The sequence below is a fragment of the Sprattus sprattus genome (assembly GCF_963457725.1).
Source record: "Sprattus sprattus genome assembly, chromosome: 18".
Taxonomy (NCBI): domain Eukaryota; kingdom Metazoa; phylum Chordata; class Actinopteri; order Clupeiformes; family Clupeidae; genus Sprattus; species Sprattus sprattus.
The window spans coordinates 15,720,200-15,747,753 of record NC_137916.1 but is presented as its reverse complement, the minus strand read 5'-3'; the positions used below and the strand labels follow the sequence as shown (position 1 = coordinate 15,747,753).

The 27,554-nt window shown below is 44.1% G+C and overlaps 1 protein-coding gene across 1 annotated transcript; it reads left to right on the top strand.

The window, feature by feature from the left end:
* Nucleotides 1-335: 335 nt before the first annotated feature.
* On the top strand, nt 336-26,382 carry grip2a (glutamate receptor interacting protein 2a; the record flags this gene model as incomplete). Its single annotated transcript, XM_080856994.1, has 24 exons — nt 336-448; nt 3,164-3,244; nt 3,873-4,011; nt 6,395-6,540; nt 7,038-7,124; nt 7,487-7,562; nt 8,819-8,964; nt 9,135-9,282; nt 9,588-9,733; nt 12,157-12,327; nt 13,667-13,852; nt 15,064-15,250; nt 16,621-16,766; nt 18,097-18,177; nt 18,323-18,386; nt 18,648-18,793; nt 18,910-19,054; nt 20,293-20,432; nt 20,927-21,073; nt 21,582-21,735; nt 24,946-25,060; nt 25,230-25,415; nt 25,506-25,652; nt 26,185-26,382. The coding sequence occupies exons 1-24, from the start codon at nt 406-408 to the stop codon at nt 26,380-26,382; spliced, it is 3,225 nt and encodes a 1,074-aa protein (XP_080713120.1). The 5' UTR covers nt 336-405.
* Nucleotides 26,383-27,554: the final 1,172 nt, after the last annotated feature.

Genomic DNA, 27,554 nt, shown 5'->3' with positions numbered 1-27,554 from the left:
AGTAGCATAGGCGAGGACTCGCAGACGAACAGGAGGGGGGGAGAGGATTCTTGTGTTCATGGCTTCGCTCTTAGGATGCTTCTTCAGAGATGCTGATGTCTAAACGCATGGGGCAGCTTGTGAGCGTGTGAGGATTCTTCAGTGCTTCCTTGGGTCATGAGCATCAGACGGGAGGGAGTTTTTATGTGGAAAATTCAAGAAAGCAAATCAGGAGTGTTGGCTCGTTCTGCTGTAGAGCTCTCAGCCCAGAGCCCAGTGCTGTGGGTAGCCGTCTAGAGGATCTGTTTGGGAGCTTATACACTGACCCGTGGAGGGGTGTGTGTGTGTGTGTGTGTGTGTGTGTGTGTGTGTGTGTGTGTGTGTGTGTGTGTGTATGCGGAGTAGATGGAGTAGTGGAGTTCAGCCATGCTCTGTGGCCTCAGGAGAGAGGGGAGGACCAGCAGCACTGGTAAGATTTCATCCATACACACACTCATCTCACACACACACTCGTCTCACACACACACTCATCTCACACACACACTCATCTCACACACACACTCATTTCACACACACACACTCGTCTCACACACACACTCATCTCACACACACACTCATCTCACACACACTCATCTCACACACACACTCATTTCACACACACACACACGCGTCTCACACACACACTCATCTCACACACACACTCGTCTCACTCACACATAAACTCTCTCGTACACACAGACATTCTACACACAATTCAAACTCCAAACTGAACTCACAGTTAAACAGATTCTACACACCAGTTCCCTCAGACATCGACAGTGCTAACGCACTGTTCATGTTTCACACTGTCACACCTTGCTCACATATTGACACCAGTTCTCTACTGAGAAGAAGTTTCACCTGTCGACACATCAACACATTGAACAATGGAATGTGGTTGTTTTCCAACTGCACTTTGCACTATTTTATTCTGATTTTGCGTGTGAAGGGCACCATGGAATTCCACAGCACCATGGAGTAATGGCTGGTGATCTTAGCTAATGCGTGCTGGGTTAGGAGGGATCAAATATAGCTCAGATGTTGAAAACATGAAATAAAGTATTTCAGTCAGATCCATGGCATGTTCCATTCTTCCATTCTTCCACTATTACATATGAGAGGGACAATGTGTAAGCAATGGGAGGCAGATGCAGTGACATTATGTTACAATATCATCCAGCATGGATGAGCCGTACCCTCAGGCATATGGCAGAGAAACAGCCATGTGACATGAAGCTCATGCTGTGGTCTAAAATACATATAGGACAGGAATTACTAGAGGTGGTTTAATCTGTTGTCCTGTATGTATTTTAAAAGTGGGAATTGATACTGCTATTTTCACAAATGTTAACATAATGATGTCGTTCTATAGCTGTTTCGTCTGCCATATGTTTGATTCAAAGATGTCTGAAGAGAGAATTGCCATTCACAGTAGGACAATGATATATTAATTTCGATTTTTTTTTTTGGGCGGTACAGATGGGTGAGCTCAGTTAAGACTATTGCAATGTTACTTACAGGCTATTCACTGCTGTAATATGCTATTCATTGCTGTGAAACCGTTGTGAAATATTTAACTGCCATTATTTGTTTAGTAATTCTTTCGATAATATTTTCTCATTGCTATCTTAGTCATTTGTTGATATTTGTTGTCATTTGTTTGATATTCATAGTCATCATTAATGATCCACAAATAACCAGCCAAGGTCACCAAAAATATCTCTGGTTGTCAAAAGTTGGCAACATGAAGACATAATTTAACAACTTGCAAGCCACAGTGTGTGTGTCATTTGGTGTTGAACAAGCATATGTGGTTTGATGCAGGGAGATTGCATGAGATGGTGGTTAGAAAGTAGGTCTTAGTGAGGTCTATAAATACTGTACAGGTCTTAGAATAGGAGCGGCTTCCAAAAGACATTGTTATCCGTCCTCCATATTTAGCACACATTGGAATTAGTGTCAACAGGAGGTGGGTTCCTGCCAGCTGCTCCATATTCTTTTCAGGGTTAATTGGCTTCAGACATATTTAATTTCCTCCACTGATTTCAAACTAGTTTAGCCTTTAAAGAAACAGTTTCCAGTGGCCATTTTGGACAGCTCTCTTTCACAGGAGCTAAAGTTACACCTGACAGAGAGAGAGAGGGAGAGAGCACTGGCACGTGGAACACGCAGTGCCCTCAACCCAGTAGGGGAGGCCACAATGGACAGTAATGGAAAAGTCCGCCGGGGCCTGAGTGTGGAAACGGGTGACTCCTCATCCTCAGTGCCATCTCCTCCTGGCCCAGAGTCTCTTCCCTCCCTGCGCCCCCTGGCAGCCGGGCCCCTGTGATGCAGCGACCGTGATGGGGCGGGCGTGACCCCTGGCCCCGCCGGGGCTGTCAGGGCTGTAGCAGGGCCCGTGGCAGCTGGAGCGTCAATCAGAGAGGTGTCACACTGCAGACTGAGGGAGTGTCTTGACTGATTTGTATTCACGTTGAGATTCACAGAGCAGACACTTGTATTGTAAGCTGCTGCAGTGAAGTGTGGACATATGTGTTATCAGCACTGGTGCTTCCAGGGGACTGAACCCATGACCTTGATGTTGTTAGCGCTATGTTAGCGCCGTGGGAGTTTATAAAACCTACCCCATCCCTTTGTGCCTAAACTCTTGTGTGACCAAGTGCTCTACACTGTGACAATACATAAGTGAGATAAATATATATTCTCTGGTTACAGAAAGCATTTCTGTGAGCTGTGCTCTTACCTAAAAATAAGAACCTAATGAATCAGATTACCCTGAGGTAGCAAACCTTAGTTATGTGAACATTAGAAATGGTTCTAGAATATTTAAAATATTCTATCCTCACTTCACAATCTAACAAGCCCCAAACAAGAACATTACACATCATTTTATAAAGGATCCTTTAAGGCTTAGAGGCTTTCCCTCTGCACACTAGGTAGATGGGAGAGATGTCCTCCCAGCTTGAGGATATGAATTAAGTAGACAGTGATGATGACTTGTCCAGTCACATGATGAGCTGAGGGGCTGAACCACCAACTTTTCCGCTCAGGTGTCTTATGAGGGTGTTTTTCTTCTTTAAGACACATTCAGAGCACATAGACACAGCTGTCTCAAGGCGTCCTCTCTGTCCCTTTCACTTTGCAGATGATGTTCCTTACTCCAAGGGGAGCAGGGAATCCAGCCACACTGATGGTACCCTGATCTCCAAAAGACGTAGCATTGCGGGTAAGTGGTGTCTCTTTAGCTATCTCTCCTAGAACCTTTACTTTTCAGAGGTTGTTTTTAACCTGTTGGTTTCATGGGAACATAAATATCAATATGAATTGTTTCAATAGCAATTTATCAGTCAATAAATATCAAATGTTAACACAGTCAGTGTCGTTTTTATGAGCAGTGTGATGTGTGATCTGAGTTATGAGGTTGATGTTTTTCAAAGAGTAGAAGAGAATTTGGTTACATTTGTACTAAAATTGTGAAATGGTCTTTGCAACTTTTTCGATTAGAACTTCTCTGATCTTGCCCTCTCTGTGAGTCAGGTGTGAAGAGATGAATTGGTATTATCAGCTTCCTTACCTCAAAGTTACACTGTTTCTGTTGACACGTGACCAAGCTTGATTCAGCAAAGAGCATCAGTGAGGGGGGTTGTGTGAGGTAGCCTCAGCTTGGAACAGACAGAGAGAGAGAGAGAGAGACAGAAAGAGAGAGCGAGAGAGCGAGAGAGAGAGAGAGATGTGCCTCCTCTGTAGGGCAGGTTAGATGAGCTCACAGGTGCATCACTGTGTGCGTGTTTGTGTTGTGTGTGTGTGTGCGTGTGTCTGTGTTGTGCATGTGTGTGTGTGTGGGTGGCTGTCAGTAGAGGAACTTCGGGGTCTGACCATGGTGGACCTGATGAAGAGGGAGGGCAGCAGCCTCGGCCTCACGATCTCCGGCGGCTCTGACAAGGACGGCAAGCCCAGAGTGTCAAACCTGCGGCCGGGGGGGCTGGCGGCCAGGTGAGCACTCACAACACTTAAGAGTACTCAGGCTGACATCTGCCCTGCCTGTCTGAGTGTGTTATCCTTCTGCAGGAGTGTATGTGTGTGTTTTTGTGTTTATCCTGTCTCTCGCCCAGTTGTACACACACACACACACACACACACACACACACACATACAACCCTAACCTCAGGACCGCTGTTACATTCCATCAGCAATTCAGAGTGTGATGGGAGTGTGACTGTGGGCGCTGACACAAGCTCAACGTGACTGTAGTGCACGTATCCTCTCTCTCTCTCTCTGTTTCTCTTATCCCCTTTCTCTCTCTTTCTTCTCTTCTCCCCCTTCTCTCACTTTCTCGCACAGACACTTTAACACACATGTACACACACACGTGTCGATACACACCCAGTAAATGGTGCAAAACAGGGTAAAGGTGAATGGCCAGGGCAATAGATGCTGGTTGAGTGCTGCTTGATGTGCTGGAGGGGCTTGTGTGTTGATTGGGGCTGTTTTAGGGGAGGTGTTTTTGTGTTGCAATTGTGTGAGGTTTGCGGTGTGCCGTGTGATGTGCAAAATATTAAACGTGAGCTGAGAGCTGCTTGGCTCCGTTGAGATGCCGCACTTTATGGCAGTGTTAATCAGCACAGGCCCCAGAGCGATTGTGTACCAAGTGAGTGTAGGTGTGTGTTTCTTTTTGTGTGTGTGTGTGTGTGTGTGTGTGTGTGTGTGTGTGTGTGTGTGTGTGTGTGAGAGAGAGAGAGAGAGAGAGCGATAGTGTGTGTGTGTGTGTGTGTGTGTGTGTGTGTGTGTGTGTGTGTGTGTGTGTGTTGCTCAAATTAGCATCTGAATCAGCTCCGCAGCTGACTCATATGTAAATTCTGACAGTATATACACACACACACAAACACAGTAGAAATGGGGTCTAAATCGTTGTTATTCCTGTGCGTATGTGTGGGGTACGGTGGAAATGCCTGGTTGGTGGTAGGTTGAGGGATGGGGTATAATTTTTGTATTTTTCTTTGTTAAAAGAGAGCGAGCAAGTGAAAAACAGAGAGATTAGAATGCTTGCTAATTTATTTAGTTAAAGCTGCTGTTTGACATACAGTAAAAGTGTTAATGTGTGTAGTGTGAGATAGTGAAATGAAGTGTGTGATAAATGGATAGACGTGTGTAGTGATTTAGTGTCACCAAAGAGCAGAGTCTAAAGGGCTGACTAGGGCTGAAGGCTATGGGAGCAGTTTTCACCACTCCTCAGATGTTACTATTCACATAGTTCACTCAAGAAAGTCCAAATTCACCTCTCAGACATTAGAGACTAAGGCTGAGCTAACATGAAGGGCAGCGATATCACTCATGACTGCGTCTGCATGAAGACTCTGGAGTTAACCATCAGCTGGCCCTTTGCGTCATGTACAGTTGTTCAGCTGCGCTGCCGAGTGTTGTGTTGTGTTGTGTTGTGTGGCTGTGTGTTTGCTGCAAATTCCTCCTCCTTGTCACAATGATTTAGCTGAGACTTAACTGACAGCATCTGAGTTCTGCTTCTGAAACATCTGCTGAAAACCAGCCTGTAAGACAGTAAAATTCTCTCAATGGATGTTTTGCAGACTGTGCAGTACTACTGTCCTTAACAAAGATGTGAATCATGCGTTGACTTATCTACTGTGTGCAAGTTTGCTAGCATTACCCAGATCGCTAGCGGCCATAGGCTACTTTGGACTATAACTAGTCTTTGCCAAACAGCAAGCTAGCTATAGTCAGAGACATTGTAGGATCTTGGTGTTGCGTAGCAAGATGACATAGAATCAGTATGGCACATTAGCTTCTTCTCATATTGAGTAGCTACATGAAGTATTTGAGTCCAAATAAAGTCCACATTTGGTGATGATTTGGTATGATGTAGTTCTGTAAATTCTTGCCGGTTTTCATCCCTGTCTTTTACAAAATACAAAACACACCTAACCTGAACTAGGAACTTTTTTAATATACATGACTGTTTACAATTTACATGACTGTGTGCCATCAAAATAAATATGATGAAATTCGTTATTTTATAGTAAATTTTTTTTACATACTGTTGATTTAATGTAATAGAAATAGAATTTTGATTTGTTGAATTGGTGTGATCTGCAATAAGCATTAAAATGTGTTGACGATAGCTGGTATGTAATTGTCATTGTTCTTTACTCGATTAAATATTGAACAATACAAACGCAGAAAATGTATTTCATTGCTTCAGGTCCTTTACATTAGTGTTATGTTTTGTGCATTGAAGTGTTGTGTGCTGTGTACATTTTGTGTTGTGATCAGGTTTGAATATAAAGGTGTAGCATGTTTGGTTTGGCGTAGGATATATGCCGTGAGTAGGTTAGTTTGGTTGATGTTGATGTTTATGTGACAGGAGTGACCAGCTGAACGTGGGAGATTACATCAAGTCGGTAAATGGCATTAACCTGACCAAACTCCGCCATGATGAAATTATCAGCCTGCTCAAGAATATCGGAGAGAGGGTGGCGCTAGAGGTGGAGTATGACCTGCCTCCATATGGTAAGAACACCCCCCCCCCCCCCCCTCGCACACACTCACACTCACACACACACACACACACACACACACACACACACATAAACACGTATAGGTGATATAGTCTACACACCTCCACCCTACTAGTGCATTATCCACACTTAGCTCTCTTACCAATTTTGCCAAAAAACACAAGTTCAATCTGAACTCAAACCCTATTTATATCACTGATCACCACAAAATCAACAATTACCACCTGCCCAGTTATTATGATATTCCTTGGTAAGAAATAAGCATGTTAATTGTGGGTCACATGCTATCCTACTGTGCCAGTAAGTTGTGCAGCTCTATGCAGCTCTGCCAGGACTGCATAGAGCTACGTGACGGACCATGAAGCAGGAGTTGAAATCACTGCTACGCAAATGCTTCTGCAAAACAGCTATTGTTTGCGTTCTATTTATTATCCATTGCATCCTTTCTCTCTTTCTCTCTCTCTCTCTCTCTCTCTCCCCGTCTTACAGTGCCGAATAACTCTGCTGCTGTGATCTCTAAGACCATTGAAGTATGTCTTCAGAAGGAAGGCAACAGCTTTGGCTTTGTTATAAGAGGTATGTCCAGTTAATGTCCAGGAGAGTCCTCCCCTCATTCATTCAGATCATTGATCAGCACATTCATGCTTTTCCATGCACAGAGTTGAATACTGTGGCTAGTGGATTTGCATATTGTTTGGAAAACACTATGTTACCCATCCGAAGATAGCAATGAGCCATGAAGGTGAAAAGTCCTCTGAACTGCAGTATGTCTGTGTTGGCATGTGTGTAATAGATAGCTTTGCTATGGGTGCTTGTGGGTGTGAGTAATGACATTAGTGTGTGTGTGTGTAAGCGTTTGTGTGTATATGAGGGGGAGACAGGTTAGTAGTGTGTGTGCTGTGTGAGTAACAGCCGTGCTATTATTTTTCCTGTTTCAGGAGGCTTTCATGAGGACTGGCACAGGTCACGACCTCTAGTGGTGACCTATGTGCGGCCCGGAGGCCCTGCAGACAGGTGTGAAACCAACCTGTGTCTGTGTGTGTGTGTGTGTGTGTGAGTGTGTGAGTGTGAGTGTGAGTGTGAGTGTGAGTGTGAGTGTGAGTGTGAGTGTGAGTGTGAGTGTGAGTGTGAGTGTGAGTGTGTGTGTGTGTGTGTGTGTAAGAGTGTGTGTGTGTGTGTGTGTGTGTGAGTGTTTTGCTCCGTCTGTCTGTCTCTGTGTTTATGTGTGTATGTGAAGATTGGGGCCTGTCTATTTTTTTTTTCCATCATATATTTGAGAGAGACCAGGCATACTTTAACGTCAAAGGACGTTCGATACTGTAGATGATCTCTCTAGCCCATATGTAGCCTGGTATTTATGCCCAAATGTCTTCAAAAAGCCACTCTTCTATGCCAGTCTAATGTGTCACTTGGATGTTTGCGGCCCTCTCTGCAGCTTCCTCAAGCACATGAGTTCACTCAGCCATGAAGTAATGCTGTTGTAATGAGCAAAAAGGGCAGTGTGTGTGTGTGTGTCTGTGTGTCTGTCTGTGTATGTCAGTGCCAGCATAAATGCTCCTGTGAGTGTGTGTGTGTGTGTGTGTGTGTGTGTGTGTGTGTGTGTGTGTGTGTGTGTGTGTGTGTGTGTGTGTGTGTGTGTGTGTGTGTGTGTGTGTGTGTGTGTGTGTGTGTGTGTGTGTGTGTGTGTGAAGCGATTTTAGCATAATAAGAGCGAAGGGCAGCACACTGCCTGCAGCTTCATGCTGCTAACACAAAGACCGGCCGCATTTACACACCACTGCCACCGTACAGTGCGGCTACACATACACACTCACACTCTGTCACATACACTATGGCCTGTAGCCAACACACACATACACACACACACACACACACACACACACACACACACACACACACACACACACACGGCTTGGAGGTCATACACAAATGCGTGCACACACACAGACACAGACACACACACTCAGACTCTCTGCACACTGCAAAAAAACTGTCACAGACCTACCAACTCAAGCTGCACAAGGAAACATAAGACAAAATTATGAGCATGTAGTGTATTGTGAGGGAGAATGTGTGAATGTATTCCTCAATCGGTCAATTCCGATCCTGGTGGCTTACTGTATCTAAAAATAAACTGAACCAAGTTACCCTCCCCCACTACAGACACAGCAATTTCTTTCATGGGTTTTGTCCTCTTTTTCCTGCTCTCATTCTCCTTGTCTTTTGGTCTTCTCTTCGTCTCCCCCCCCCCCCACACTTCTCTCTGAAAGGGAGGGCACTCTCCGAACAGGAGACCGTGTGCTGAGTGTGAACGGGGTGGCTCTACACACGCACAAACACGCAGACGCCCTGACCGTGCTGATGCAGAGCAACCAGGAGTCCTTCTTTCTCATTGAGTATGATGTCTCCATCATGGGTGAGCACACTAGAGGGATATCAGCCTCCACAGTCTAAGACAAAAGCTGCATATGTGTGGCTGTTTAAAGATAATTGTAAAACTGGATGTTTGTGCGCATGCGTGTTCATGTGTGTATGTGTGTGTGTGTGTGTGTGTGTGTGTGTGTGTGTGTGTGTGCTTTTGTTTAGACTCCGTGAAGCAGGCCTCAGGGCCTCTGTTGGTGGAGATTCCAAGGCCTGCGGGCTCAACACTGGGGGTCAGCCTGACCACTGCCCTTTACAGAAACAAGCAGGTCATCACCATAGAGAAGATCAAACCAGCCAGCGTGGCCGAAAGGTGATGGAACACATGCTAATTCTCTCCCAACCCCCACCACTGACACACAAACACACACACACAATGAATATTTCAGGGTAATGAAAGTAATATTCATCTGTGTTCCATGTATGTATCTGTGTATTTGTGAATGTGTGTTTGTATGTGTGAATGTATGAATGTATGTATGTTCGTTTGAATGTATGTGTGTCTGTATGTGTGAATGTGTCTCTGTATGTGTGTATGTATGTGTGAATGTGTCTTTGTATGTGTGTATGTATGTACGTGTGTATGTTTGTGTGGATGTATGTGTTGTGATGTTGCAGGTGTGGGGCACTGCATGTTGGAGATATTCTCCTGTCCATTGATGGGACAAGCACGGAGCACTGCACCCTAATGGAGGCCCATCAGCTGCTGGCCACCAGCACAGACGTCACCAAACTGGAGATCCTCCCAGCCCATCAGGACCCAGGTGACCCGTGTGTATGTCTTTGTGTTTGTGTTTGTGTGTGTGTGTCATAATGTTATTGGCAAAGGAAAATGTTTCAGCTTAATGGGGGGAAAAAACAAAACCCAACAGGTCCAACTACTCACTCATATCCCGCCCGGCTAAAAATTCAGTCGGTCAGTCATGCATCTCTGTGAAGCAGAATGACCCAAGCAATGTCAGAATCCATCATTTCAAACACCACATCTGAGTTCATGCATACAAAACACTCTCTGGCTTTTACGTAACCTTGCTCCATATGCCCATCTATAGGCTGGTTAAATACATGTCTGCCTGTGTGGCTTCTGCATGCAGTTAGTGCTGACCTTTGCTCGTGCAGCCTGGACTCTGATTGGCCGGCCTCGTGCTGGCTGCGGGGCGGCTGAAGATTGGTGCACGGCGCGCTGGGTTTGTGTCGGATGGAAGGAGGCTGTGTTCTTGCATGTGCTGTGAGTCACTGATAATTTGATGAGTGCTGAGGGCGAGAGTTCCCCTCCCCTCTGGACACACGTGTGGACTCAGCCACATACGCTGGGCATGCACGCAGTCACAAGCCTTGCCTTCGCTCACCCTTCTGTCTGAGATGCTGAACATAGCTGTGTGTTGTGACAGAGAAAAAGAGAGCGAAGAGGAGAGAGAAGAGGAGGAGAGATCGCACTCATCCTTATGGTGCCGATGTCCTCGTTTGAGAGTGTATTCTCTATATTCTCCCTGTGAATTGAGCTCTGTTATGCCACGGCCCCTGTCCATGGCATTCTAAGTGTCATGCAAGAGTACTCATTTTTAAACAAAAATCAGTTATCTTAGTTTATTTTTTATTTGTCACAAAAAGGATGACGACATGAACATAGGCACCTCAGTCATGTTGCACCTACATAACATTTTTTACTAATGCACACAGCACCAGAGTCATGCACACTTTGCTACACAAATAAGCCTGCCTGCTGATAATATTCACCAACCAGCAGAATGGCATAACAACACTGAGAGAGCACTGATGCAGCACTAATTCAGTGCAAACACAACAATAGTAACTAGAAGAGAGCCATTCTACTGTAGACAACACACAATCATATCACGCATTATGTTCCTCATTGTCTTTGTCAGAGCGTTTTTATATATATATAAATATATGCATGTTTAGTCTGCTTATGGTAGCCCTATATCACCAAATATATATCATGTCAGTCCTCTATGTATTTGGCAGTTTGGGGGTTTGCTCAGTTAAAGAGTGGATGCTGTGGGGACACTGGGGCTGTTCAGTGCAGCAGCAGTTGTGCGTGTGTGGAGTATGAGCGTGTCTGATGGGGGATGCGTCTCACGCTGCCCCTCTCAGCCCAGCTGGGGCCTTCTGCCAGCACACAAACTGCTTGCTTCCTCCTGCTGTCCTTCTCCTCTCTTTCTCTCTGTGTCTCTGCAGAGGTGTCAGAGTTCCCTCTACTGTTGGCATCTCACTGTGGGATTTAAACTGTGTCACAGAGCGCTATTAATGTAACGCATTGGCATGGCCTGACATTTTACTCTGAGGACTAAATGCAAGCAATTTGACCCTTGATGAGATGAGTGAAATCACAGTTTTTTTTGACGAGAACAGAATTTGTATGAAAAACAACTATTTTAAAATAAATCAGTACATTTGAATGTAATGTTAAGTACAACCCATTTCACAGGAGTGAAAAGTGCTCAAGTCTCAAGTACCATCACAGTCAGATGTTTGACTAAAACACTATCAAACACAAGCATGTGAAATTGATCTGTGTTTTAGTGTTCCCATGCGCACGAGTACCAAGGAATGATAAAATGCTATGCAGTTGGAGTACTGCTGGAATTGACCCAGTGTGTGAAATCAGTCACTTTGCACCTGATGTGTTCAATTAAGGCCTAATTCAGATGATGAAGGGAGGAGTTGCTGCTAAATCCCCTGATTATGCAGCTGTGCGGCAGACAACACCATTTCCAGGTGGCCAATCAAGCAAAGGCCCAAACTGTGTCATAACTTTTTTCAAAAAATGCTCTCAGCTTTTTGGAAGCTCGTCAGTAAATGTAAGAGCAGATAATGGGAGTGCAGGTCTTTTTCTTGGAAGAATCACCTCCCTTGTCATTTCTGCCTAATGTCTTTGAAATAGAGCCTCACAAAAGTATTTTACAGGCTCCACTACTTAAGCGTTCACAGCACATGTTAGGGCATGGCACTCATAGCTGGTCCAGGATGGTTTAAAACAACAATATGGCCTCCACATGAAACCTGTGAAAAGCTTATGGACATAAGGCACACATGGAACATATTGTAGCCTCACACATTAGTGCTTCAATAGGAGGCGTTGCAGCTGACGACGTTTAGAGTGTGTGTTGGTGTGTGTGTGTGCACGTGTGTTCATGTCCGTGTGTTTTCCCTCTGCTTGCCTCAGTGCGTGTGCAGAAGAGTAGCCAGCGCCAGTGGGAGCCCAGTGTGAGTTATCCGCAGCCAGGCCACCAGACGGTACATGGCAAAGCCACAGCATCTCCCTGGTCCGTCCAGGGCAGCCATGGCACACCCGGGCCGCCTCACGGCCACCTGCTCCCCCCTGACCACTGCAAGAGTGAGTATGTCCTCTCTGAAGTGAACAGGCACAAACACACATATGCCAATGTCATCTCATGTATGCTGTAGGGTTGATTATGATAAGGCAAGGTTTCATGATTTAAGTGGTCATTATTCTGTTGGGCATGAGTGACAATGCATGCATGATGCATATGTGTGAGTTCGAATATGACCAATAAAGCAGGGCTCCCAATTTAGCCTGGCCTTGAATAATTGTTGGTTTTCCCGTCAGGGGACAGTGTTAGAACATAGGAGACTGATAGAATTGCTTCGGATTTATATTGGAGGCAATCAGCAAAAAATAGATTCTGCTCTGTACTAAGGCTGTGTAATTGGAAGGTCATGTTATTGTGTCTGTTGATCTGGACTGATGTTTCTGTCCTCGTTATGTGCATATCTGGGTGTGTATGAGAGAGTAGATGGAAAGAGACAGCAAGAGAGGAAGAGAAAGATGAAGAGTGTGTTTGAGCGCAGCAGCTTTGCCTTACAGATGGGTTTCCATGCAGCTCCGACACATATTCTAAGTGCACTCATGAAAATTAGGCCAAAGAAGAGTCTGTGCAGGTTTCCATCAGCTGTGTTGCGTAAAATAAGAATTGACAATTTCCAAATGAGGAGAGGAGTTGTGTATCCAAAACTTGTTGTCTGGGCAACCTTTACCGGAAAAACCTAATACACTTGCAACAAATGCGATTTAATGCGAACAAACTCATTTCCATGTCATGTTGAAGCACAATCACGTTTATGTGGTTATGTCACTGAAGAGGATGCTTTTTTAGGCTGATAAATACTCTCAGTGTCCTCTAAGCTTCTCCTTCTGTGTGGTGTGTTAGCTTGTGCATCTAACACTTAGTGTGTGTGTGTGTCTGTGTGTGTGTGTGTGTGTCTGTGCGCGCGCGCGCAGTTGTTTGTGTGCATGTCGGTACAAATGACTTTAGTGATAAATGCATTTTGATGTGACCGCTTCCAGCAAGAAAACATATCAATGGTCAGCCAGGTCCCAGTTCACGTCAAACACTAGACTGTTTCTGTCCGTTTTAAAAGTCAGTAACACAAGGTGGCTGTAGGTAGAACGTGAATGTGTGTGAGTGTGTGTGTGTGTGTGTGTGTGTGTGTGTGTGTGTGTGTGTCTGTGTGTGTTGGGGGGCGGTCTTTGAAAATGGAACCCTTGTGGCAGGGTTTTTAATGTATGTTTAAACATGACATGTATGCAGAAAGTAATATGATGCATGTGGTGTATTAAAGGACTTCAGTTCAAGATAACTGCTGTTTATCAGAGAGAGGAGGAGAGGAGATGTCGGTTTGAATGTGTCTCAAGCTCAGCCTCTCTCCTTTAGCTCTGCCGCCTAGCAGCTACTCGCCGTCCTCCACGAACACATCTGGCTACCACAGCCAGAACAGCAGTGCTCAGACTACATATCCCAGTGGTACTCAGCCTCAATATCCCAGCAATACCTACCCCTCCAGCCCCCGTAGTACAGTGACCAGGAGAAGGCAAAGAAGAAAGGACCACAAGAGCTCACGTGAGGAGATTTTCTTTTTCTTTTTGTTTTAGATTGGTTTGGAACTCGCTCTTTTACGTGCATCTGGCAACAGCTTTGTCTCTCATTGTTCTTGATCATTCTCAGAAAATGATATTGTTTTTGTCAAATTGAAGAATCCTTAAGTGTTGACCTAAGTATTCCTATTGGTATTGAAGAGACCTTCTTGACTTCTTTATTTTGTAACAGTTCTACAGACCCCTCTCTAGACATTGAGTTCTGCAAGGGTGCTTTTCTATAGGGTTCTAAGGGTGATGGCCCAATGGCTTTGTGAAGAACCTTCCCTGAAAGGAGTTGAAAGCAGTATAGGACCTTGTATCGTTTGAAGTATTCTTGTGTGAAGACAAGAGAAGAATATTTTTTTCTGAAAGTGAATTTAAGGAAGGTTGGATTTAACGGTTAACATAGCTCTTTGCTAAAGAACAAAAAATGTTCACCAATGCTGTTAACCACACTGGCCTACTACTGCACAGTAATGCTTGTCTACATAGTCCTGAAAAGCCAACAGTGTAAGACAAAGGGATGGTGGGTTATGACCACATTTTTGCCCTGGCTAATACCCATCATGTGATTTGTGTCCATATGCAGGTTTTTAGTAGCCTGACGATGTCATACTCATAATTCTAGTCAGAATATGAGTCTGATACTGCTCCATTGAGCTGTGATTATGGGGCGTGTTTCAACCAAAAATGCCTCTTCGCTCAATTGGATACCTAGAACCAATCAGAGCAACGTAGTATGACCATCTGATACATTCAACTTTTACCGGATCCCGTAGGAAGGACGGCAAAAACATCTTTTCGATCGACAAATGCCTTGATCGCGTTTCTCTGTTATTCTTTCAAAATGAATGTGCTATCAATATCTTCTAAAACAGACTTGAATCCCCACATTTCAGCTCTCCTCATGTTTGTTGAAAACGAATTCAACTCAAGCGTTGGTGACGTAGTTGATTACGTTACGGTTGATCATCTGTCCATCATCGTATAAAGCCTATCCTGACACTTTGATTGGCTGTAGTGTTTTTGGTCGGCAATAATTCCTCCCCAACGGAGCGATGCCAGACCGAACTTCCAGACCTCAAATGTTGTGGGCGGGGCTAAGTTCGGTCTGGTATCCAGGCTAGATTTTTAGTACTGTTGCCCAGACTGTGGAAGTTCCACCAGGGCATTAAAAAGGTCTCTGGCTTGCAGTGTCTCTGGTCTCCAGTACGGTGGGCCCAGGGGGGAATGTGGTGCACATCGAGACCAGCGAGGTGACCTTGAGAGGGGACCCCCTGACCGGGTTCGGCATCCAGCTACAGGGGGGGGTGTTTGCCACCGAGACCCTCTCTGCCCCTGCCTGCATCCGCTTCATAGAACCTGACAGTCCCGCCGAGAAGTAAGCACACACACACAGACACACACATAAACACACACTCACTCTCTCTCTCTCAATAGACACACAAACACACACGCACGCACGCATGAATGCCATATATGCCATAATATATGCACATACTTAAAACACACGTGCACGCACACACACACACACACACACACACACACACACACACACACACACAGATGGCTAGGCACAACCACACACACATAGATAGATACATAGACACACATACTCCTGTGCACACATAAATCACTACTGTTAATGAAAGAGGCTCTAATGGCCCTGAGAGATTCTGGGGGTTTGGGTGCTTGATCATTCACTGGTTGCTGAGGCCGTCCCCTGACACCACTCTGGCACAGCGAACTCCGCAGTATTGATCAGAGAGGACACGGTCATGGCCAGTTAGTGGTTACTTATCACAGGCCCATTAACACACAGACATATACACACACACACACACACACACACACACACACAGTCCAGGCTCACCACTGGAGGCTATATTTCATCCCTGTCCACCTTGATTAATGCCTGGGTCAGTGGAGAGTGCATAAGTGTTTTTCTGCAGTGAGAAACACGGTGTGTGTGTGCGCGCATGTGTGTGTGTGCGCGTGTGTGTGTGTGTGCATGCTTGCTTGTGAAAGTATGCACAATTTAAGTTGACACACACACACATACAAGTCAACACATAAATGAACACGCATAGTCAGCACTGTCTTTTGCAGCCCTTGCTGCCATACATGAAGATAAGATGGTAGGACTCGGCAGGGCTGATCAGAGCACATTGGGTTTGATTGAGGCCCAGCACTGTGACACTCCCCCAGACTCAGCCAGACTGAAGACACATGCAGTGATTAATGCATCCTGATGCGTCCGCGTAACCACATCAGTGTGTGTGTGTGTGTGTGTGTGTGTGTGTGTGTGTGTGTGTGTACAGGTGTGTGTGTGTGCTAAATCACATCCATGTGCCGTGGAGACAGTGATGTAGAAAACACTGTAATGAGTGTCATCCAAGCTAATCACTCTTGCGAAATGGTGCTAGCGAATGCTGATGTTGTGGTGGTGAGTGTGTGTGTGTGTGTGTGTGTGTGTGTGTGTGTTTACAGATAGCTTCAGTGACAAATGCATTTTGATGTGACTGCTTCCAGCTAGAAAACATATCAACGGTCAGTCAGGTCTCAGTTCATGTCAAACGCTTCACTGTGTGTGTGTGTGTGTGTGTGTGTGTGTGTGTGTGTGTTGCAAAATCAAGTACACTGGTTAAATGTAGGCAAAAAGAGACTGTGTCTCCTCAAGTTAATATTTGTGTCTCAAACTTAATGCACTGTCCTGCGTCTCGAACCTAATGCACTGTCCTGTACTTGTAGGTGTGGGGTAATCCAAGTGGGAGACAGGTTGCTGTCCATCAATGGAATCCCCACAGAGGACGGGACCCTGGAGGAGGCCAATCAGCTGCTTAGAGACACCGCACTGGCCAATAAGGTCACTCTGGAGATTGAGTTTGACGTTGCTGGTAAGGGATATGAGTTAGGGTTAGGCATGTTATCACTGTGACGTCCTCTTAACCATATTTAATTTTAGTGCCTTTATTCCGTGTGGTTGATTTAACTCATACAATGTTAAGCAATTCTATACATGTTTTTACATGTTCCCTTAGCTCAGTTGGTAGACCAATGGGGGAGCAACACAAAGGTCATGAGGTTGATACCCAGGGAGCACCCATTCTGATAAACATGTAGAACTGTCCACCAATGTGAATCCCTGTGGATAAATGTGTCTGATAAAAGATGAAATAGAATTTTTTTATTATTATTATTTTTTTTGTGCTTTTGAAGGTGGCTAGTTTTGTTAGTTGTGGCCCAGGCACGAAATCCTGTCAAAATGTAAAAACAATTCTACAGATAGCACGCTAGCTTTTATCAGTTTTATTTTTTGGGGTTTTTTGCAAGGCAGTTGGATCATTAGCTTATTAGTTTTGAACTAAAACGATTGAAATTGCAATAATTATAAGATAGTGGAGTCAGAAACATTGGCATATTTAAACAACTTTAGGTTTAAACTGGGAGAGGGTAGGCTTTCGGGGCATATAACTTAACTAACAGGGCAAGCCGTAAGCTGAAGGCTCTAATCAGCCCATTACAGGTCCACAATCACAACTCAAATCAACATGACTCACTAGCTGGAGCAAAAGCCCAACATGTAGGTGATGGTTATTTGCTTGAGCAGGCTCACTCCCTGAAGGCAAAAAGATTTTTAATGTGTCTGGACTTCTGGGCCTTATTGCATCTAAATGCAGTAATAAATCATGATCCCAAAAACTAAACACAAACAAATACATTCCTTTCCAATTTGAAAAGCATGACAAGCACTTGGCCACAAAACAAAGATGTTTGTGATGTTAATTTGGGGACAAGAGACATGATGATAATATACTACGAAACTACAAAGTCGCTGAATACAATATCACTTTAAGTCTGGAACAAATTATGTTAAATACATCCACTAAAGGCAGAGTCTGTGACTCTGGCAAAAGGTTGTGGATATTTTAGTTCAACAGCCAATCAAATTACACCACTACCTCCCATGCTCCTGAAGAATGGTTTTGATTGGGTGAACTGGTTTATGGCTCGGTCCACAGACTAAACACCATTTAGATCCACTTGTTTCAAGCAGGACACTAGTCAGTCACCCAATACAGCACAGATTTAGAGTACATGATGGTGTTAAGTGATGATGTAGGTCTCTAGTGATGTAGGTATCTAGTGATGATGTAGGTCTCTGTTCACGATGGTGTTTAGTGATGATGTAGGTCTCTAGTGATGATGTAGGTCTCTGTGTTGTAGAGTCGGTGGTGCCGAGCAGTGGCACGTTCCACGTGAAGCTTCCCAAGAGGCGCGGTGTGGAACTAGGCATCACCATCAGCAGTGAGTCTGTGCTGAGCTGCTCTCCTTGTTCTCGTCTCATGCATGGGGGGGGGGGGGGGGGGGGGGGAAAGAAAGATAATGTAATACTAATAATACTGTTTTGTGTTCCCTATGCAATTTCCTGTTGCTTTCTTTGCTGTTATAGTAAGCAAAAAGTCTGGACAAGCTCTGGTCATTTCTGAAATCAAGAGAGGAAGTATTGCTCACAGGTATGTTCCTTATTCCTATAGTACTTCCTATAGTGCTTCCTATAGTTTATCAGGTCTAAGACTAGTATTTATTCAATAACATGTGAGACTTATAAAGAGAGGTTCAGATGAGATGCTATTTACTTTCAGAAAGTTTCCTTAACAATTCAAAAAAATCAAGTTTTGGATAAGGTTCAATGTTATCAAATCTGATAAACCTGTGCAACCATGTTTAACACCCCAAATGGTCAGTATTCATCTCAACACTTTTTTCCTGGTCAGGACGGGGACTCTGGAGCCGGGTGATCGGCTTCTGGCTATAGATAATGTACGTCTGGAGAATTGTGGGATAGAGGAGGCCATGAAAGTCCTCCAGCAGGCTGAAGACATGGTCAAACTCTGGATACAGAAAGATGAGGACAACACAGGTGAGTGTGCAGGCACATGCTTTGCTTATGTGCTTGAGTATGAAGCAATATGTTGTCTAATATTCGATTTGTTGTGTGTTGGGTTGTGCGCTCACCTCTTGTGTGGTGTTTTCCAGAGGAGCTGGAGATGTCTGACTCCATTATGTACACGGTGGAGCTGAAGCGCTATGGAGGCCCACTGGGCATCACCATCTCCGGCACCGAGGAGCCATTTGACCCCATCCTCATCGCAAGCCTCACCCGCAACGGCCTGGCGCAAAGGTCCGTTCGCACTCATGCATGTGCTGTCTGTCACTCACACACGAGGACCACATACAGATGCACAACATTCAACCTGTATGGAACATGCACACTTTGCTTAAAGCAGACAGTTTACAACAGCACACGTTATTCATTCCACAAAAATATTTCATATGTTAAACAAATGTTGTATCTTATTATGACTGCAAAATGCAGGCCAGACTGTGTCTTTCCGTTCCATATGCACCTGTTTATTGCTCCATCAAAAACACAAACACATTTTAAAAAGACCGGTGGCATTCATCATCTGTTTTGACCAAGGTGCCTCCCTTTTAGAACTGACTAGGTCCAATCAACACACTTCATGACCCGTGGAAAAAAAAGCGTCTACCCCTTGACTACAATATAAAAACGCTTTTGTTCTACTCTTCTGACATCTAGTGGTCTTTTTGAATATTGCTGAAGCAGCAGGACATTTTTTTCTTACACAATAGTGTCTCGCAGAACATCCCTCCAGAGTGTATATGAACACACTCCCACTTACATAAGGTTCCAATCATGTCAGCATAACACATTACTTCCAGATGCAAATATTAATCACAAACATCATGTAATATAAACAGACATGCCCAGTATTGTTGAGGTTGCTGGTCCACACATCTCTTCACAGAAGAAACCGTGTCATTCAGAGATGGCAATGCCATGAATGCAGTCATGTGGGTGTTTATGTGCTTTTGCTCATGTTTAAATCTCTGGGCATTGAATGTCACATTGTCGTCAGGGGACTGCACACCACAATCATCCATCTGTGTTCCAAACACTGTAGGTAGTGCAGACTGAAGCCTCCGCATTCTTCTTCTCCCATTGCCTGTGTTAGGAATTCAGTCTGTGGTTCATTGTGTGGTCATACAGATTCGTCTTGTATGTTCCTCGTTCTCAGTATGCCGTACTCATGGGAAATTTCTAAATGATCTGAGATTAGCTGAGATTAAACTCTACATTGCTAAGTGTTTCTACCTTTATGAAGAGTGCTTCAAAACTGTAGTAAATGCTAACCCCCACCAGCTTATAAATTAAAGCTGATGGCCTGCACTTTAATCCCGAAATAATTATATGCTTCACATCCATCATGTCATTAGAACTGCAATTCAAAGTTATACAAATATATATATCAATAACTTGATCAGTGTTTATCAATATTTATGGACCTAACTGTGTGCATATTGTATTTCTATGGTTTTGTCCATATAAACGCACAGGACGGGCGCGCTGCATGTAGGGGACCGCATCCTGGCCATCAACAATGTTAGCCTGAAGGGGAAGCCACTAAGTGAGGCCATTCAGCTGCTGCAGACGGCTGGAGAGACGGTCACTCTCAAGATCAAGAAGAGAGCTCACCGTGAGTACCACTCATCCATCAATGGCCTACTCTGTCTGCTACCCCAAGTGTGTTAAGGGGCGCCAAGGATAACAGACCCTTTTTCGTAGACAGATTGTGTTCTGTGCTACGAAATGAATGGATTTATTCATATTCAACACCACGAAAAAACACATGCGTTAGCATTGTGTCCACAAAATATTTAAGAGACATTCTTCTGTGCTCAGAAAACTGAATTCACTGTTGTGCTTTCTGTTTTGTGGACAAAATAAACTAATTTCGTAGACAAAAGTAATTCTGACCATGTCAAAGATGCCCTAGGCATTTATACTTTTGCGGCGCAGAATGTGCTACACTATGATCATTCCATGCCATGGAATGTTCATTTGGTCCTCATAATGGTTCTGTTATATTACTGAAAGTATGATGGCAGTGTGAAAGAAGGATATATATGTGCATCAGATGGTGCTCACTCGGTGACTCTTCCATCCATCAGCGTGTGTTTGTCATTCCAGATGTCAGTGGTCTGAGTGACACAGAGGATGACCAGTCAGAGAGAGCTGCTACCCTCCCGGAGCTCAACCCCTTAAACATAGCTGGCCTGGACTCTGTGCTGGAGTCCTGGAACAGCTCAGGCATCGACCCCGGATACGACAGCCAGGGTAAGGATGGAGCTCGGCCTTCAGTCACTCTAGAGACCCAGAACAGCATGATCTCACCTGATCAACTGATTACTTGATTATTGCAATGAAGCAGTGGTTTTGAAGAGGACCTGGCTCTAGAGACTTCTGTATGCCTGATGTGAACATGATGATACGATGCAGAGCTGCTATGTGGTTGAACTGGTTTCTGTTGGCGTCTGGGTGACTTAGTTGGCGCACAACATCACTACTGAAATTGTTTTGGTAGTGACTGATAAGCTACTGGTGTGTACAGGAATGTAATGTTTGAGTTTGGCTTTTCCATGTGCAGATAAACTCTAAAGTTCATATTTCTGAGCACAGTTCAGTCCCTTTCTTGGCTGTGTTCTGTGTACATTTACATTGCAGTTACATTGTCTAGGAAGTAATCCAGGGTCATCTGAATAAAGCTGTAAACTGAGTTTACCTGCTAGAAACCTGTTATAAAAAATCTGTAATCTGAATTTTGGTCAATGTGTCCCTCCGACAGGCACATACATACACAGGACGGCTGATCTGACCCTCCACCCCCACGAATGGAGACGCACCAAACACAGGAGTCCACTCCGCTCCTCAGGTCGATCACACCACACCCCAGCATATGATGGGAGATTAGGTGAAGACGAGTGGAGCAAACACTTGGGGTGAGTGTGTGTGTGTGTGTGTGTGTGTGCGTGTGTGTGTTTTATGTGTGTGTTCATTATTTTCACTGACCTTTGATCCTTACCACTGGTGTAGGCTATACGATTTCCAGGTGGATAAGGTAGATACACAGGGATTAGTGTGGACAATAAATTAACAATGGCACCTTCATCTAAAATAGCTATGCATTATAGAGCTATGGTATGATTTTAGTTTTTAATTATTCATCATATCATTGAGTCACGCCCAAGTATTGCCCAAATGATACACACTGCATCATCACAACTGGTTAAATTGGCCACAAAATAAGGGTCTTCCAACAGAGTACACTTAACACTGGTGTCACTGAGAGCCTCTCTTAGTGTATTCAATTATCCCTCCCATGATTGTTAATTCAGACTTAATATGATGGAATCTTTAACACATATCTTTAACACTTTAACTTTATCCTATGGTTTGTACTGTTTATCAGAACACAAGTAATATTCTCTCTCACCATGTAAACCATATAAACGCATGTTTTGCAGATCAAAAACCTGGCTTTTGTTTTTCTGTTTGCCGATTTTCTGTCAACGATTTCCGGGACACTGAAACACCGGGGTGCACGAAATTTGGTGGGCACGTAGCCTTACTAGATTAGCGTGGAACCACTGATTTTCGTCCCCCGTCGGACTGGACCCGTTTTAAAGAGGGTGGGGCGATTCAGTTTTCTGTGAATAAGTCGAAAACCGTAGGGCTTAGGAGGACCACATTTTTTTTGTATGTTGGTCTTAAGAGGCCACGTCAACCATTTCACTACCACTTATTTCATGTATAGCGCCACCTAGTTACAAATGAAAAAGCAAACATGGAGTGTTGTAAAAAATGTTAATTGTAAGTTGACAAGGACTCAGAACTGCACGAAATCGGAGGTGTGGGATCATTGACACCTTCTGATTGCGCGTTAAGTTTCGTGGAATTCTATTCACGGGGGGGGGCATGCAATAAATTGATTAATATGATTATACACCAACTGGCCTATAGGTGGTGTGACACAGTTTTCTTCGAATATCCCGAGAACCGTAGGGCCTTGGAGGGTCAAATTGTTCTTGTAAGTTTGTGTCAAGGGGCCATGTCAACCCATACCATAACCAGTCATTACATGTATAGCACCACCTAGTTAAAAATTAAAAAGCAAAAATGAGGTGTTTTAATCAAATATATATAAATTACCAAATTTGCCAGGGACATCAAGCCTGTAACTGTCCATCTTCGGTAGAGTTTTTGTCCATGGATGGAGCAAAATGGCTCTGTAGCGCCCCCTAGAACATTGCAAAAAAACCTGCGCATTGGGGTTATTTCGGCGTAGCTTGACGGAATTCGGTACATGTCTTCATCATGCTTGGACGCACTAAAAAGTCTCTTGACGCCATGGTGGCAGGTCCACAGGGAGTCAGCCATTTTGAGTGGAAGATGCGTTTTGACGCGTTTGCACACCTCGCATTTGATCAAACTCCTCCGACAAATTTAATGGTAACTCCTTGAAATGTGGTCAGGTTACTCTTCAGCCATGGGCGACTTAAAGTTATAGAAGATTTTCTCATTAGTCGGAAGGTGTGGGCGTGGCAGACCCTCAAACTTTGCCAACTTGCGAGTGCTTGCCACAAAACACAAAGTCTCTTATAACTCTTGCGTACATTGTTTGATCCAGAGAAAATGTGTTAGGGTGGACGCTGGATCCAGCCCGAACGCGTACATATGCCTGACTATCACCTATAGCGCCACCTGTTGGTGGTTGGAAACTTCACTTTGTTTCCACACCTCTTTATTTGACCTGTTTTAACAAACTACATTGCAAAAGAAAAAAATACCAAAACAATCCACAAAAAAGTAGTACACAAAACATTACATAACCAAATCTTCAAAATCTATCACAAATAATAATAATAATAATAATCCTTTAATACATAAAAATGAAACGCAAACCAATTTACACACACAAAACACATAGAAACACACAAACACACTGACAATCATGACTCATTCTGTGCCAAAACCTACTGAACAGTTCGGCGGTCATATTTTGTAACGCTTTGCGTTACGTCTAGTTATAGTTAGTTATTTGTCATTGCCAACAGTCTGTATGTATTGGGATGGTGTTGGGGAGCTTGATAGCCATAGTATAGATAGTCCACTACATAGAAAGTCCACTACTTCAGACAAGGCCACACCACCGTCTCATAATTTAGTTTGTTATTTGCTCTCGGATCTAAAGTTCATAGTCCCACATGTGTGTAACATTCTTACACTGCGAAGAGATCTTTGAAATGTTGTGTGTCTTTCTGATAACGTTTTGTCAATATTCTGCTACTGCATGTTGGCAATGCTCTTTCCTGGCTTCTCTGTTGAAATAGTAAATTGGTGTTTTAGCCAACTGTGAATCCATTTAATGTGAAATAAAACCCTTTGTAAATGTAAGACTAATAGAAATGAGAGTTTTACCTTAGTCTTTATACTTCAATATACTTCCTTTTTTCAAATATGAAAGGATATAACTTAAAAGTGAGCCAACAATATTACAAAGTACATTCTCATTAATTACAAAGACATACTTATGTCATTTTGCTGCTTTGTATTAAAGCATAGACAATCACAATTATTATAAGGAATGAATCGTCCATTTGAAAAAATGTCATTTAATTCCCATTTTCACCAGATGCTTAAAATAGCAGTCAATACCACTCATTACACCAATCAATCACTGAATAGTCATACCAGTGATGAACCATTCACTAGAAGCCAGAAGAAAGGATCTCTTTGTTGTTCCTCATTCTTCCACCTCCATTCTATCTGTTTCTTTTTGTCTTTCTTCTCAGGTACTTTCTTTCTCATCTGCCTTACTAATCTCCCGTGGGGCCCAGCTGCTGCTGCTGCTGCTACACACACTTGTCTCTCTGTCGTTCTTATACTCCTGTCCTGTCTGTCCGTACATCCTCCAGTGCTCTCTCTCTGTCTGTCTGTCTATCTGTCTGTCTCTGTCTGTCTGTCTGTCTGTCTGTCTGTGAAGGCTGGCTGTTTTAGTTAACTGTCTGTGTCTCTCTGCTGAGACTGCACACTGTGCTCTTGAGGGTGGGGAGTGGATATGGGGGCTGAATGGAAGACACTACATATCCCTGGCTGCTTCGCGGCTCTTGAGGGGCCGCTCACCTGTTCTGGTTCCTGCCTTGACACAGATCCCTCAGTCCCGTGCGTAGCCGTGGTAACGGTGATAATCAGGCGAATTTCTGGTCGCAAGCGTTGCAGGATCTAGAGACGTGCGGGCAGTCAGGGATCCTCAGAGAGCTGGAGGTACATTTTTGACACATGCACATACACACACACACACACACACACACACACACGCACTTGCTTTACGTAACAGATGAATTACACACACATCACACATGCAGTGTGTGTAGGAAGGAAGGTGCTCTTGTCTTGTGTGAGTGATGTTTGCCCTGAACGGTGATATTTCCAGGCCTCCATGATGTCTGGCAGCAGCCTGAGTCTGGGAACAGATGACACCTGTGAGTCACATGACTGCCTTCCCCTGCGCAAGGTCTCTGCTGCTCCACCTAAGCCCAAGAGAAGCTCCTGGGCCGGGGTCACGGAGAAAGAAGATCTGAAAGACATGACCTCTGCTTCACCTCTAGAACTGCTGAAGGTGAGAGATGTAGCTTTTACTCGCTGTACTGATGTTTCTTCATTTTATATTTACACATTACACTTTTTTTCTACTTTTCTGTGACCCTAGGTGATCCTACGGAGAGACCCAGAGATGCGTGACTTTGGCTTCAGTGTGTCAGATGGTCTGCTGGAGAAGGGCGTGTATGTGAACATGATCCGCCCTGATGGTCCTGCCCACCAGGCAGGCCTGCAGCCTTTCGACCGCATCCTACAGGTGACTCATGGAGCCAGGACTTTAACACTCTGTGTGTTTTGTTTAAATATAGATTTGGGGCTTCATGCCTAAGCCACAAAACTACATAGTGAATACCCTGGGCAGCTACTTTGAATGTACAGGTGTACAGATTACTGTATTATTATATTTTTTTTCATCCACATAGTTACATTCATTAATTTCATTTTCAGCAAGGAGATATAGTTAAATCGGTGTCAATTCAGTGAATTGCACAAGCAAAACATCACAGCAGTTTGCCATACAGGTCACTAGGGGGCGCCCCCCCCCCCCCAAAAAAAAAAAACTGCAGGTCAACCAGCCTCATGATTCACTCTGGTGACCGTTGCTCAGTGGATACAATAGATGTTGATACAGTAGCCATGATGATACAGCCATCATGCAACAGATGGTCTGACTGAGTCAAGAACTGCAGTAGTGACGGCCTCTACCTGACAGGATTGTTGTAAAGGTCTGTTAAAGCTTATCTTCTCTTTTTTCTCTTTCCCTTACCCTCTCACTTTTTTTTCTGCAGGTGAACCATGCACGCACACGGGACTTTGACTGCTGCCTGGCTGTGCCTCTCATCAGCGAGGCTGGAGAGCAACTCAACCTCGTCATCAGCAGGAACCCCCTCACTCAGGCACACATTTGGCCACCTCAGGACTGTGAGGACCCTTCAGGCTCAGCACCCCTCTACCCCCAGCGCAGGCCCAATGCTGTCCAGCTATGAGAGCCTAAAAGTGATTTTCACAAGCACATGCACTCCACACCGGCCCCCATACCACACGGCAGCTGACTAGAACTGATCTGACTTTGATCTGGTGTGGATTGGATCTGATTGGTCTGGGGTTAGATCAGGGCAAGTATGTTTCACAATTAGCTGCTTTTAACGTGCCAAAGTCCAGGATAATCCCACAGGACCCTCACAAAATAGTTTTAAAGAGTTGGTTAACCACAGAGCTTCTCTCCACAACCCATTTTGTGCACATTTGGAGTTTGGTACAATGTCTTTTTTTTCTTTATTGTTTTTCAATTCACTCCCTTGTGTTTTTACACCGTTTTCCTTCAGGGTTTTGCACATGGCACTACATTTGTTCCATTTTGCTTGTGTCACTCTTCACTCTCAGCACCACGATTCTGTGTTCGAAGGAAAGCACCTCCCTCACCCACAAAACATGTTTTTTGTTCCCTCACAATCACATAAAAAAAAAGAAACATGTCACAAAAACACCCCACCCCCCCAACACACACATACTTTTACCCCACCCAAATTTCTTAATTGTAAGTGTTAGAACATGCTTATATACCTGGTCTGAGCCTGTACATGAGATTATGACTACTGTATGTCTGTGATTGGTTCTTTTGTTTTAAATGTTTTTATAAAGTAATTTTTCTTTTAATACAATTAAGTGTTTTAACTGTGAGAACTGGGCATAAAGCCCTGCCACGGCGTGAGAGTGTACAACACATAAGGCTCAGAACAGCAGCTGCTCAGGTGGAGAGCAGAGCAGAGCAGAGAAGAGCAGCTTCTTTCCATTACTGTGTGCTCCCAGATAGTAATGCCATCCATCCATTATTCATGCCCTGGTTCTATATTGTGTACAGTGGATGCCGTGCATTTGTACATGTGTGATATTAAATATGGATCGTCTGCACAGTATTTTTACTTTGTGCTTCCCTCTGTGTTAAACAGTAACGACCTCGATGTTAGAAGAGAGGGGCCCCGAGAGAGACTCTGTAAAATGTGATTTTATTCTTTTAAAATGGATTTGCTTCCTTTCTATAAAAAAATAAAACAATCACCAAACGTTTGGTTGATCAGATTCCTGGTGTATTAAGGATGGCTACATAATGAAGTGAAGTTGACTGCTGACTGGGGAATTTGGGGAGTTTGTGGGCTTG